The following is a 15,563-nucleotide window of genomic DNA, read 5'->3' as shown; positions in this document are numbered from 1 at the left end:
GACCTTTTAGTGCATGATTCCATGAACATCAGAAGAAAAAAAAAAAGGCCGATGTTTTCACACTTGAATGTACTTGGTAGTGTTTTTTTTTTCTTGTTTGTTTCTGTGAACATGCAGGCTTCCACTGGCTCGAAGCTTATTCTATTTGAGGGTCCAAGCCATAGCACTAAGTCCTATCACCTGTGATGATCTTCGAAAGTCTGGCTTATATTCAACGCAATTTTTCATCTCCTGGCACAAAATCAAATGCATGTTTCCTCGGTCCTGCGTAAGCAGGTGGGTAACAAACCTTGCAGTAACAATGGAAAGTATCATATTCGATATTATAATTGCGGTAGCATCTCGGATACTTGTTGTACGAGTATCTTGTATCATGTCATGATCCAATTGCAAAGTATCTTTGCCGAGACCTGGGTGATGGTCAACTCTATATGTACAACATGCTTGGGGATGAGAAAAGCCCAAGCACTGATCTTGCAGCACTAAGTCGCTACTTCCTTAACCACTGGCTTAAAGGCATGACACCAGAGCACATGATCTTCAACAATGACAAAAATATTACCCTCTCCCCACTTCTCCCAATTGGTCTTTGCGGTTTCATGGAGGAGAAATTAGCACCGCTCATTCCAGCTCGCCTTGAACAAGGCGTATTAACAAGAATGTTTGAATCATTTGATGAGAAACCAATGAGGATTGTCACTACACTATTAACAAGGCCTTTGAAGACACTGGCCCGATTTGGAGCTGTTGTCAGCAGAGTTTTAGCACGGACTTACAATATGCAACTTGTTACTGCAAGGTTTGTCACCCGCGTGCTTACGCATGACCGAGGAAGCACTCATTTGATGCTGCATGTTTTGGCAGATAAAAAGACGTTTGGAAAATTTGAATCGTGGGTTGACTCCACCAGAAACTGCCACCATTCCTAAATCTCACCGCACTGCCCAAGCATGCAGGCAGCCATTTCTCGATAGTGACGGCGTTGAGGCTGTCTCTCCTTTCTTGCTGGATGAGGCCGCGGTTGCATTTCGTGTCCACCTGTTGCGCAGCCTGCATCGCGCAGTGACGTACATATGGCTTGTTATCTTGACAGCCTTGAGATCTGCAATGCTGTCAGTTAAGGCTGCTTCGCAAATTTAGTTTCAAGCTTTCTACAACGAACTGAAGGCGTTGCATCCAATGCACACGGTTTAGTAAAGCACATACACAAACTTGGTTCATGGTAGTTGCTAGTTATTCTATATACTCCCCATGGGCGCAGAGTTGCGCAAATCTGCCATGCTGCACGAAAAATGAACCCAAGTTTTGAGAGAAAGTCGTAGGTGGCGTCCATAGGAGAGAAGCTCATCACAAGATGAACAACTGTGGTCGACCTGCTCTCGGGGTGTCTACCAAGTTGGCATTTCCAAATTCCCAGAGTTTTTCAGGTTTTCCGTTTGCAAAATTTCCCGAGTGGCACAGAAATTTGTTTTATGTTAAGACGGGCTTACACCATGTCGCTGATGCTGTCACCCAGTAATAGGCATGTAAAAAAAAAAAAAAAACTTAATCCAGTTAGAATAGCAAGAAGTGTTCATTTTATTCAAAAACAGAAGGGAGGGGGTTAGTAAAATGCACAGCGAATGAAACATCTTCAATAAAAATGGTAAAGCCAACTGAAAATCAAATCGAACATTCTCAAATATGAAAAGGAGATGTATACAGAAAGAAATATTTTTGAATATGAGCTATTTCTATTAACTAATGGCAAGTTCACTGGCATGAGGCCTCAACTTTGTCACAAGTGAGATTCTCTCTCAGCAGCTGGGAAGCCAACCTCAACTGTCCCGACATACTCTCAGCCTGCACATGACGCCTTAGTGTCGTGTTTCGCTGCTTTAAAGAGTTTATTTTGGTTTGGATGAGGGACACCTGCATCTCAGTGTCAGCCAACACCGCTTCTTGAGCTCAAGCTGCTTCAAAGAGGCGGCGACACGGTTCCTTTCATCTTCATTCCTCAATGTGCAGGTCCTCTGTTCTCGTCCTCCTCCTACCGCACGTTCGCCACACATACCATTTGAAGCATCCTCTTGGTCAACTGTAGTCAACATCCGACTTTTCAGATTCCCTAGGGCCCGCAAATTCGGGCAGTTGGAAAAAAATGCATGCATGTCTTTTAGTGCCCTTAAGGGCTCGAATCGCCACAGGCACATCCGAAAAAGTTCTGAAGGCCAGCCAGTACACTTACTAGGCATATCGTTGCTCGTACTGTGACAGGAGATGGCGTGTGCACGCGTGTATAATTTAAAAAATACATACTGCACCCAGTGACAATTGCCCCTTCCCACGCTTGTCATGCTTCGCCGCAACAGTTTCGCGTACGTTTCACCGCGTAACATTGCTGCATTGAGGCGAAGCTGACTTTCGGGCACTAGCCTTATGCAACGCTTTCCGAGCTTCGAAGCCAATCGCGAGGACCACAAAGGTGGAGTCCGTGCCACTGCTGACAGCGGCAAATTCCTTAAATGAAAAACACCGCACAAAAGGGGGCAGGCAGATTAATAGCGAACGTCGAATCAGCTAGGCTTAGTGTTGCCGCGATGGTGGCTACACGGCTGCCAGAGGATCTGCGCGAGAGCGCGCCGGTTCGAGGCAGCGAGGTAATCGAAATGGCGATTCCTCTCCGCTACTCGAGCCAGCATTATCGCGTCACTCGTTCCCTTTCAATAAAATTACAGCTCATTTTGGCTGATAAGGAAAGCTCGGAGAATTTGTTTGAGTGTTTCCAGACTATTCAAAACTCCTGAAAATTCTCGACTTTCCCGGTTGGTAGACACCCTGGCTGTACTCCGATGGTCTAACTGCCTTAGCACAAAATTGAGGACTATTTTATTACAAGGTTGCGAATACTATGAGGTATGGTTAGATTTCTTATGAAGAAACGAATATCCTATTGCATGCACCGAGACGTCACCTAGCACTGGATCTAGTCTTGCACATCAGCCTGGTGATATCATTCGCTGAAACAGATGCAAACCAGCAGCCCTGAATGAGTAATATATCAAAGGAGTACTTATCATGCGATTGTACCACCTCCCCTCTCCAAGAAAGAAAAAAGAACACAATAAGAAGAAAGACTAATCTCAGATGCAGTCATCTAGACATTGGTCATAGAAGAAAGTTGCAAACTGAGGCAGTGCGGGGGCTCTGCCATCATCATTAGCGGCGGCTTCTCCATGCTGTGTGGTTGCTTTTGGAACCACGCAATTGCTTTTGATGAATAGGAGATTGAGCAGTAAATGGGAGAACAGATGTGCAACTCTGGCTCCCTAAGAGGTGTCATATAGAACAGTAAAACCTCATTAATTCAGCCCCCATTAATTCGGAAATTCGGATGCATTGTCTGATCCCGTCAAACATGTACATAACCCTATGGCATGAAACTCCCGTTAATTCGGACATATTTGGTCGTACTTTGGTTAATTTGGACAGTTCACGGAGCTGAGAGGCACGTGAAGCATATAGGATTGGGTGGCACTAGGGGGTGTTCAAATTGCGCCACCAGCGATTGCATCTTCAATTATCTTGCGCCGATCTCAAAGGCCATGCTTGCATGTGCCGAAAGGCCGTAAATATGTCAAGGCCGCCACGTTTATTGCTACATAATAGACAAACCTAAGTCTCAAAAAACATGGCTTTCAATGACGTACTTCTGGCTTTGCAGTTGCTTTTGGCACTTCGCATTGCCTCTGCATCGCTATGGTTATCGGCATGGTAGTTATCAGCCTATGCTAGCAACCCTAATCTATACATACATGATTTTTCTTGTATTTATATTTGTATGTTGGCTTTTGCTTGTGTCGTTTTTATTGTGTTTATCGGTTTGCATCAGGTGCGTGTGCAAACATGGCAGAACTTCTTTTGAGTGTGTGTTAAATTTTGTTTGCGCTTTTCTTTTAGTTTATACTTTGTTTTTTCTTGACATCATGCATGTACCTGTCACTTCATTGCTGCGCCTAGCCATGCCACCATGTGCTCTCGTGCCCCATCGAAGTGGGCGAAGTAAGAGGCGAAGAATTTGGCAACGAAAGTAGAAATATTGAAAGCCGTGAAGGCAGGGGTGCCTCGGCACGTCATAATGAATAAATTCAACGTGGAGAGAAGCACACTCAGCACGTAGGCGAAAGGCCAATACAGAAGACAAGTGCTTAAGCGCATGTTGCTCTGTATGGAGGCAAAGAAAAAAATATGATGCAACTCAGTGCAGTGCACGTGGTGGCACATGTGTGGGGCAACACGCTGCCCGCAGTAATTGCAAACTGCTTCCAACACAGCGGCTTTGTCCGTGACGGTGACTCTTTGGAAGCCGGGGATGCGGATGTTAACCAAAACGCCAAGGAAGATGACAATCGCTTCGACAGAGTTCTGCCTCCGGATGTCTCGCTGGACAAATACATCCACATCAATAGTGACGTTGCCATTGCCAATAGCCGTTGCCGGTCGGCTCAACGACGATGAAATACTGGATGTACTAGGCGACGAAGAGCCTGACTCCGATAGTGAAAATGCACCCGTCATGGATGCGTGTGAAGTGCCGCGCCGCACTGCTAAAGAGGCCGATGACACCCTTAAAGTTTTGGAGGACATCTATGTCGTTTCTCCAGACAATCTGCGCGGACTGCACCACCTACAAGAACTCTGAAAAATTGTGCTTTCCGCGCAAATTTCTCGCACGCAACAAGCAACAATAACCAGTTATTTCATGAAGCAAAGGTATGTTGATGTTTTAGGCATTTTTTGACTTACTGTTGAAACCTCGTTAATTCGACATTCGGTTAATACGGACATTTTCTCCGGTCCCGTGAAATCCGAATCAACGGGGTTTTACTGTAACTCTAGTATAGTTGCCAGCTTGTGTGTATCGCCTGATCGCTGATGTGAATTGATACGAACATTTCATGGATGCTGCCCATCCAACCCACTGGTACCCCTAACCAGTACCCCTTCGTTGGACTAGTCGACAAAAGTGGCAGTTTTATGCCAACGAAACGCATCACAACGCCTGTACAGCATTCGGAAAGCTGAGAAATCCCCTCAGCTGGATAGGGGCAACCACTGGCGACCTCCACGTCCATGACATAACGTCCACAGATTAGGTAAAAAAATTTAGCGACACAGCTGTCCAGTGTCTGCAATTTCAGTTACCATTATAGGTTGGTTCTATAGCATAGATTGTGGTGCCAGGTGGAAGTCAGATTATTAGAGCAGGTTCGAAAAATCTGTCTTATGAGTGCTATATACTACTTATAGAATTTTTAGCGTCAGTATTAGAAACATGCCATTTTCTATAGCAGCAAGTTTGTAAATATGTATATAAAGTACAGAACTTGCTGTGATGTGTTCTATTACATGCAACGTACTACAGAAATAATCTAAGTGGGCTAGAATGCTATCTTTCAGGAGAATAATAGAATTCAATCAGAATTATTCAAGTTAGCTGCTTTCCATGGGAGTCTTGCTAAAATTTCTTAACGATGACGAACTCACTGAAAGGCAAGAGTTAATTCTAGATGGAGCTGTTAAAAGCAGGCTCAATGCTTGCTCAGACTAGAATTCCCAGACTTGACTGGTGGGAGCAGGCACAACACAAGATGGCGCCAATTGACAATGTGAATAGCGCAAGGAGAAGTTTTCCGATCTGCTTCTGCCGGATGGTAGCATACATGTACGAACTGCACAATCATACATGTGCTTTGAGGGACTGCCCCACGAATGGCCTTCCCAATTGACTTCAGAGCGCAGGCCCGAAAACACTCACTCGGACAGTCAAATTCTGGTTAAATTATTGTTCGGTGGTGAAGCGCCACTGATTCCTTGTATTCCGGCTTGCTGACATACATTGTATAATACAAGCAATAAATGCCCTTTTGTATGCTTGAACTACCCAGAGTCGTTCACCTTTGCTGCCAAGAGCATTTCAACTAAAGAAAGGTTACCATTGTATGAACACAACGCCGGGAATGAGATTCATTAATTTACCACAAGGCCGCACGGAGGCAAAGCCTGAGGATTCACAGAAATAGTTAAACCTCTATATAACAAAGTAGGCAAAATCTACTATTTGCTTCGTTATAGTGAAATTTTGTTGTGCTGAAATTAGGCGTTTTATGCAAATAAGTACAGTCGCCGATTGATTTTTCTTAAACAGAAAGGAGCCGCAGAATTTTCCGAATTAGCGGGCAATCGAAAACAGCAAGTTTGAATGAGAAAACTGACGAATTTGGGAGTCTGCGACGAAGTACGGTTTCATGCCACATAGGCGGTACAAGTTAAGTGAAGCCAGCCACGCTTTGAGGTGGATTTATAAGCAGCCGCTTGTAATTCAGTCATTTGACTACCTGTGTGTGCGGAAGTTTCTATTTATTGTCTCTGCATTCCTTTCCAGCGGAAGTGAAATTTCGTTATATTGAAATCTCATACATACCCACTTCGTTATATTGAGGTTCTAAATACATGGTGTTCTATGCACAAGAGGTTCTGAAAATTTGAACACTTCGTCATGTCGAGGGTTTTGTTATATTGAAGTTCGTTATATAGAGATTTAACTGTATGTGCTCCTGCAATTCAGCCACCCTGCCGCTTCTTAAGAGAGATTCCGCAATAGCATCTTTAATGATGTTTTGATGTCGGTCGGTTACCAATGCGGTTACCAGAGCCGTCAGATTTTGCCTCTCGGACACTGCAGTGGTGTTACAGAAGAGATTAATACTGCATCTAAATAGCACAGTTGTGCTGCTAGTTGCTATAATTGGCTAATGTCTATAGCTCACCTATACACTAGAACCAAGGTGAGGGAATTGAAACGAAGCCAGTGGTATATTGTGAAAGACAGGAAGAAAATGTCATGTCTTTGCCACCGGGGAGTACCATCCCCATAAAAGATGATAGTGACTAGTTAACATTGAAAGTTTTCTGAAGAGCAATGCGTCCATTAACATTTACACCAATTGATAGCAGACCAAAAAATTCAAGACTTGCTGCATACAGTCTTGCACCAGCTATCGCGTCACTGTTTTGCATTAGGGGTAGAACAGCAACTCTTGATTCACATGGAGGACAGATCCTAGCAGCTCCACTATCAGTGGCATGCAAGGCTTAAAATTTCAGTGGCAGCTTATTGCCATTTTATTTTCTCCAAGCAAGTAAGCGACTATACATGCCAAGAAGTCAGTTCAGACGTCTCACAGTAACCATTTCCATATACTTCGCACATGCGAGTATCCAGCAATAAAAGCGATGCAGGCATTTCAGCTTAAAAACACCTCTAAAAGTGAAATAAATGAAGGAACCTTAACCTAGTGGCTCAACAATGAAATGCTCACAAGCACTTCATCATGCTAAATTATCCAGTTGCAAAGGCTCACGACGAAACTGCTACATAACATTTCATACAGAAGGGGCAGCACTTGGTCTTTTTATAGTGCATAGAAATTGTTCTGATGTAGGTACTAAGCTTTTTTTTTTTATGTACCAACACATATAAATATTTTTTTAGCACTGCTAAAATAAGCAAAATTTCTATTCAGCTTGGAAGCAGTGTTTCACAACGACATCAAGCCAACAGCCACCATGCAAACTAGGTCTCTAAATGAAGGTCATTTTTCGTCCTGCTTGTCCGGCATGTCAAGAAAAGCTAAACACGTTCACATTGACAATGTACACATTGTGCAATAGAATTACATGCGCAAGCAAAAAGTTCCTATTCTGCTGACATGCGCAGGCAAATACCTCAAAATACAGTCAATGCATGCATGCAATTTTTAAGCAGGCACTTGAAGTCACAAGAGCATGCCTAGGTTAAGAAATAAAGAAATGGGGGTGGTCACCCATTTCATGAATGCATTGTTACATTTGCAGCACACTGATAAAAAGCGTTCTAAGAAAATGCAGTGAAAGCACTTTCAATACTACATGATAAAATAGCTCGCACAAACATAATACAGAGGCAGGCAGAGGTTTAAATATATTGCACACATTAAACAAAGGACTCAATAAAATCAATGGACACGATTGGTGCCTGAATCAATGCTACCGGAGTAAAATCACCAGACTTGAGCAGCTTTTTTTTTTTTCTTTTTACAATTGTAATAGAAACAGCAGATATGTACAACATGTGAAGCGGCTGCACATGCAGTTTCAAACAAAGGATGTCAAAAAAATAAATCTTCCACTGCAGCGACAGATCATTAACTAAAAATAGAAGCATGCAGCATCGGTGTAACACAGGAATTCCTTGATTGGCTCAAACAGTCAACTACACATTTGCACAAGCAGTGGCCATGCATTCCCAGCAAACCCACAACAAGCTCCACCAATGCTTGACTAAAAGCAGTGCGACTCTCCAGCAGATCAGGACTCACTGGCAGCAGCAGAGCGGGTCGTCACGCCGCTCTCCGCCGGTGCGGGAGGTGCAGACGGCTCGGGCACGTCCCAGTCTGCCCCATTGAGCACTTCACGCAGGATGCGGAACTTCTCGTGGTTCACGCTAAGCTTGGCCTCCAGTTCGGCCTGCTTGTCAGCAAGCAGCTGGTTCTGCGAGTGGTAAATTTATACACTGAAACACCACTTGAACACACTACAGGCATCTCGACCAATGTCTGAAGTATTTCCCTACAAGATTCAATAGTATTTCAATGTGGAAAAAAGTTCCATGAACCACACCCATGCCCACAAGCTGGAATTAGTGTTTATGCATGTGGAAATTATTGATCAAATAAGGTTCGACGCTCTAAGGCAATGCTGGGACTACAAGGAAGGCCATAGTGGATAGGATTTCAGATTCATTTCAACTACTTTTGATTCTTTGTGCATATACACTATATCATAATTGATGCCATGACCCTACACTTAACAGCAGGTTGTTTTAGCCACTGCGACAGGTAAGGAACATACCTAACAGCACAAATGAATACTGGGCAGGTTGCTTAAATAGAACAGTAGAACACAGTAGCTTCTACGAACAGTTAAGATGTCTCTAATGCAAGAACAACACGGGATTGCACAAGCACCCTACCATGGCCCGCTTCATCCTCTCCCTCTCCAGCTGGATCTGCTCCTGCATTCGGTGGTGCATCTGGACTTTCTCCATGGCCTCCTTGTTCAGCTGCATCTGCTTCTCATCCAGCTGCACACAGAGAGGACAGTGTTGATCATGTCACCAGTGCTACCTCACAGCAGAAGCACATTTGCCAGTAGCGTAGTTAAGGGCAGAAATGTATGTATGCTCTCGACCATGACCCAACTCTCTTGTGTGCACCAGTGAAAATCTGGCATCTGAAAAATCTGCCCATGACTGACAGTTTTGCCAAGAGAAAATGTCAAGTTGGTAGACACCCTGTACATTTCCGAATTCCCTGAGCTTTCCAAGTTTTCCCCAAGTGCCTTTGCAAGATTCCCTGAGTAACACAGAACTTTGTTTTATGTCAAGACGGGCTGACACCATGTCGCCCGATGGTGTCACTCTCTAGTAAGCATGTTAAATTAAAAAAGATTTGATCCAGTTTGAATAGTAAGGAGTAGTGCTTATTTTACTCAAAAAGAAAGCAGAAGGGATGGGTTAGTAAAATGCACAGCAAAAATAAAAAAAATATATATATCTTCGAAAAAATGGTAAAACCCATTGTTGAACATTCCCAAATACGAACAATAAGGAGATGTGTACAGAAGCAAATATTTTCGAAGATAAGCTACATCAACTGATAGCAAGCTCACTGGTGTGAGACCCAAACTTTGTCACAAGCGAGATTCTCTCAACAGCTGGTAACCTCAACTGTCCCAGCATACTCCCACAGCCAGCGCTCAAATCTCAGTGTCGTGTTTCACTGCTTTAAAGAGTTTACCATAAAAAACCCACGTGTAATATGAGGTTTTCTTCCTATTATTAGCGTCCCAAATTTTTGCTTTGTACTATATGCAGATTCGAACAGAAATTTCAGTCAAATTTAGGGTAGAAATTTTGGTTTTGTTATTGCTGCGTGGCTATGGCTTGGCTTACTTCTTGTTGCGCGACTACAGCAACGTTTATTGTTGAGTGCGCACCTTGGCAGCACACGTGCAAACCACGCTACGCGAAGTGCATCTTTTTTATTCCGCATTGAAGGACGAAGATGTCCGGACCCCAAAAACAGTACTGTGCTGCTTTCAAGAGGAAGGTTATTTTGGCCACACAGGACATTGGCAACAGTGTGGCCGGGAGGCAGTTTGGCGTCACTGAAGCAAGAATTCGCAGATGACGTTGACAGAAGGAATCCCTTTTTGCGCGCAGCGGAATGCGAAGAGGCTTTCGCGGACCAAAGAGTGGGACATTTCCCGAAATCAAACTGGCCCTGATGGAATTCGTATGCCAACAGCGAGCTGCGCACCTAGCTGTGAGTGTGGAGCTTATGCAGGCAAAAGCTAAGGAGCTTGCAAGAGAAAAAGGGCTACCGAGCTCCGCCTTTAAAGCAAGCAAGCACTGGATATTTTGCTACATCTGCCGTGCTGGATTTTCCTTATGTCGATTTTACAAAAGCTGCCCAAATTATTCAAAGAGTTGCTTGTGGCTTTCCAGCGACAGGCTATTTCGCTGAGCAATCCAAGAACTTCCAGCTAGGGCAAATCAGCAATGCTGAGTAAATGCCGGTTTATCTGGACATGCCATCGCCCCTCACCGTGCGCGAAAAGGGCTCTAAGCAAGTTTATGTCCAGTCCACTGGCAACAAGAAAACGAGAGTTACCATCATGTTATCGTGCACGGCAGACGGAAACAAGCTAATGCCCTATGTCGTCTTCAAGCGCAAGACAGTGCCTAAAGGTGAGGTTCTGCCAAAAAATGTGGTCGTGATATGCCATGAGAAAGGCTGGATGAATGAGAATCTTGTGCTCGACTGGATAAAGTCCATCTGGTGTAGGCGGCCCGGCGCACTGTTGTAGTTCCCGCTCATCCTCGTGCTGGACGCATTTCGTTACCATTTGGCTGGCTCAGTGAAGAGGCTGTTGCGCAAATCTGGCACTGAACTCATCTGCAGCCTTTAGGTGTTTGCGTGAACAAGCCGTTCAAGGACGCGGTCAAGCGGTGTTTCACAGATTGGATGTGCTCAGGTGCGCCTGCAGCGACGCCGACCGGGCGGCTGAAGTGGGCTTCGCCATCCACGCTATGCAAGTGGATTGTGGACGCATGGGCCAGCATACCAGAGGACCTTGTGCGTCGCACATTCAAGAAGTGCGGCATCTCGAACGCGCTCGATGGCACAGAGGATGAGTACCTCTGGGAAGATATGTCCGACAAGGAACTATCCGAAGAGAGCGCAGCTGAGGAAGACAGCGATCGAAGTGCAGTTTAAATAAATGTTTTCCTCGAGTTTTCCTAACTCGTATTATACGTGGATAAAACTTTTTTTGCCATTCCGTATCCCAAAAATTTGACCTCTTACAATATGCGGGTTCGTACTACACGTAGGTTTTTACGATATTTTGGTTTGTATTAGGGACACCTGCATCTCGGCGTCAGCCAACACTGTTTCTTGAGCTAAAGCTCCTTCAAAGAAGTGGCGGCATGCTTCCTTTCCCGTTCATTCCTCAGTGCATAGGTCCTTTCTGTCCTCATCCTTTTTCTGCCGTGTGTTCACCCTACGGACTATTTGAAGCATCCTCTTGGAGAGTTGTACAGTCATCGTCCAATATTTTGGACTCCATAAGAGCCGTGAGAACGTCTGAAAAATCAGGCAGTTGGAAAAAAATGAATGCATGTCTTTTATTGTCCTCAAGGGCTAAACTCACCGCACGTGCATCTGAAAAAGCTCTGAAGGCCTGCCGATACACTTATTTGGTATAGTGGTGCTCGTACTATGACAGGAGACAGCGGGTGAACACATGTATAATTACAGAATACATATTGTTTACGGAATACATGCTGCTACGGCTACCAGCGGATCTGCGTGAAAGTGCGTTGTTTGAGGCGGCGAGGTAATTGAAATGGCGGCGGCGGTGGCATTGATTAATGCCATTTCGGATCTGCGGTGAGGGAAAAGTCTGGAAAAATCAGACGGCGAAGGGTTCTTGCATCCGAAATTTTAGATGTTCTTATCCATAGGCTCTATGGGGTACGTGGCGGTGCCGCGAAGCCGTCCGAACTATCCGGCATTAGGAAAGTGTCATTGACTGTACACCAGCAACTCCTCCAGCTAACAACACAGCACGTCAAAGACGATTTATTACGATTCCTCTCTATTACTCGAGCCAGTATTACCGTGACTTTCGTTCCCTTTCAACGAAATTTCAGCTAATTTTCCCTGACAGAAGCACAAATTCCCAGAGTATTTCCAGACTATTCAAAATCCCCGAGAACTCCCGGTTGGTAGACACCCTGAATACAGTAAAACCTTGTTACTACGAACACCACGTTAACAAACTTTTCAGAAATCTCCTGCCGACTTTTTATGGTCTAAATGTAAAAATATTTCAGCACTACGAACTTCAGAATACAGAACTTTTCAGAATAAGGATCGTTATTTAGTTTCAGTGTTATGTTAACGACGCCTTCGTACTACAAATAATTATTCAGAAATCTGGCGATTCTTACATTTTCATGTATCCATTACGGCAGCCAAAACAGTGCGCTAGCGCAGACAGCAGACACCGTGGCGCACGTGTTCGGAAAACCCGAGATGGCGCTCAATAATACAAGAAAAAATTACCAAAAGCTTTCTTATATATATCCATGCAGAAGTGACGACGCATTGGGTTTTCCGAGCGCATGTTCCGTCCAGGCAAGTGTCACCTAGCGACGGAGGCAAGTCTTTTCCTTGTCTTTCCTACGCATGCCTCTTCCTTTCACGCTTTTTGCTACTGCCATACTAGCTACGCACATGAGGAATGTAACCTCTGTACTCGAGGCGATTCCATAGCGTCCACACATTGCACCTTCCAGATGGTGCCGTTTACGCACGCCTGCATTTTGGCACAGTTCATGTGTCCGCCTCGTGCAAGACAGCTGCAGTTTCCACAGCAAGGAATGCGAGAACAAACAAACAAGAAACATTGCGCTTCAGAAGTGACATGGAGCCTCCTTTTTGTTCAGTAATTTTCTCGGCGTCAGCATCTGCTTTGTGCGCGTCACTCTTATGAGATGTTGCTTCAGTGGTGTGTGGGGACAGAATCTATGGAAAATAGCAACAGCGCACACCGAGAGCCGATGGCGACATTTTCATGGATAGCTCAAATGGCGACAACTTGTGAACCGATGGACGAAATCGTTAATTTTGCGGCTCACTATAACGACCCTTCAGAATAACGAACAATTTTCGGCAGTCCCGCTTGATTCGTTATACCGTGGTTTGACTGTATAATATTTAAAAAAAAATTTGCGACAGAGGTGCTCCGAGCACTGCTCGCGTGAAGTCAGGGCGTAGGACTTGCACCTGTAGTCTGCTGCAGTTTGGGCATCGTCCGGGCACCTCCTGCAGCGTTTCCATTTGTTCACTCATTCTCTAAGGTAGTGCACTCATGCCGGTCCTCTCACATATATTTTTCAGATGTTTCCACAAAGGCATATAAAACGAACGTCCACGTCACTGACCATGTTCTCCACAGTCTTCTTCTGGCGAAACATGCCTTCCAGCTCCAGGTTGAGGGCTTGGACGGACTGCTCCGCGTTGGACAGTTTCTTCTCGAGCAGAATCACCTGCTGTTCCCGAGCTTTGAGGTCCATCCGCAGTACCTTGTGCTCCTGTGTAGAAAAAAAAAAAAACATAGACAGCAGAGCAAACACCTCAAGCGCCTTGGACTGGCTCATGCCATCACAAATTTCTCCTTACTATGCGAGGCTCAGAAGAAACGTGAAAAGATACGACCAAAAGAACTGAAAATATAATTATGTTTTGGCTCCCCGTACGGGAGCCTTGTTCACAATCACACAAGATCATTTCGCACTCCTTCAATGTGTTACCACAGCCAGGCTGGTTGCTGTCAAACCTTGGACTTCATGCGAGGCTTTGAAGACAGACATATTCAGATTGGTTTTGGAAAAGCTCACAAGGTGAAGGGAGTTTCATGGAAGGTAAAGTTGGCATCTACTGGAAAGAAGACAGAGCTGCACAAGAAAGAAATTAAAAGAATGAAAGGTTGGACTTCAGGCCACTGTCCAGTGCAACTGGTTGTTGGAATGACAGCAAGAAGCAACGACAACGTTGCTACAGAGCAAACTGCTACGAGTAACTCGGAAAGCTCTGGAGCTGAAAAATTCATCCCAGTCTGCAGATCAAAGCAGACACTGCTACTTTTCTGGGGAAGTCTAGCTAGTGAGCTAAAGAGGGAGGCAGCAAGCTAACAAACCAAATACGTAGCCAATTTTCACATTATATACTTGGTCCGCAGCCTGGTAACTTCTGGGAGCTACATTTTCAGTTGATCACTTTTCGGGATACAGCACTTTCAGTGGATGCCGATTGGCCAGGGGACAAAATGACAGTCGCTCCTGTGAGGCATTGCGTCAGATGCCACGGCATGCAGGAGTATCCCCAACCGAGAATACAGCCTCTGGTTAGTTCACTTGGTACAGTGACTAACCTGTCCCAGAAGGGCAGTGCAATGGCTAGTTCAGTAACCAGACAAGGACAAGTCTCGCTTCTACTGTGAAGCTTTGCGAAAAGCCAGTACGCATCTGTTTTGCCATTTTGTGCTACTTCATGTGCTGTACATCAGTGTTACCTTTCACAAGACCATACTTGGAATCTACAGTAACAAGACACAAAATGACATTTGCAATCTATCGAAATAGGGTAGTAAAATTTCGTCTAAAAGAGCAGGCATGGTGTAAGGGCAACGCAGACAGTCTCCAAAAGGTGCTCCGTAATTAAGCAAGCTATTTTAGTGCACTCTGAAAGACAGCAGTCAGACAAGCATTAAAAAGTTTGTAATTACTTCATTAATAGAGTTTAGCGAGTAATGCTGCGCAATAGGCAACAAGACACGGCTGTAGAAGATTGTTAATTCTGACCATTTAAAGGCAATGTGTGCAGAGAGCACACAGAGCATTTCCGTGTTCCACATACATCAAAATACAGCCGCCATGATAGGGGATCAAGCCTACAACCTTGTTCTCGGCAGCACCGGCACTATAGTCAGTGAGCCATGGTGCCTAATTGTCACAGCTCCGGAGCTGTGCCAGCCACAGAGCAGAGACTGCAGACCTTGCAAACTTGCTCAGCACTTAACAGTCAAGTGCACCTAGGTTTTAAACTAAAACAAAGGCTTTATGTTATTTACACACTTCAAACTTTGACAGAGTGGGTTCTTTAGTACCGCAACACAGTTTTATGGACGTAGGCACGCTGTAGCACCGACAAAGCCACTTTCTGCACTTCCTGAAGAAACTTGTACAGCTGTGTGGAATGCCATATTTTAGAAATACAATACTACCCTCTACAAAAGTGAATTCCAAAAAAAAAAAGACATTTAGACTAAACACTAACACACACTCCATTTCAGCTTCAGCAAAGTTCAAAGACAAGGAAATGGCACTTGTTTTTACACTTTCTTGTTGTCGT

General features: G+C 44.6%; 1 protein-coding gene across 3 annotated transcripts in view; it reads right to left on the bottom strand.

Annotated features, from left to right (window-relative positions):
• The window catches only part of pav (kinesin family member pavarotti), a 70,464-nt gene that overhangs the window by 17,717 nt on the left and 37,184 nt on the right, over positions 1-15,563 (bottom strand). For all 3 annotated transcript variants that reach the window (XR_012828577.1, XM_075693601.1, XM_075693600.1), the window contains exons 15-17: positions 13,595-13,744; positions 9,053-9,163; positions 8,400-8,571 (exon numbers count right to left, since the gene is read on the bottom strand). Coding sequence is in view for 2 of the 3 variants with exons in the window: in XM_075693601.1 (XP_075549716.1) it covers positions 8,400-8,571; positions 9,053-9,163; positions 13,595-13,744 (433 nt within the window). In the remaining variant the exon portion in view is untranslated. The remainder of the gene's footprint in view (positions 1-8,399; positions 8,572-9,052; positions 9,164-13,594; positions 13,745-15,563) is intronic.

The sequence above is a fragment of the Dermacentor variabilis genome, chromosome 5 (genome assembly GCF_050947875.1).
Source record: "Dermacentor variabilis isolate Ectoservices chromosome 5, ASM5094787v1, whole genome shotgun sequence".
NCBI classification, from domain to species: domain Eukaryota; kingdom Metazoa; phylum Arthropoda; class Arachnida; order Ixodida; family Ixodidae; genus Dermacentor; species Dermacentor variabilis.
This window is presented reverse-complemented; position numbering and strand designations above follow the sequence as displayed.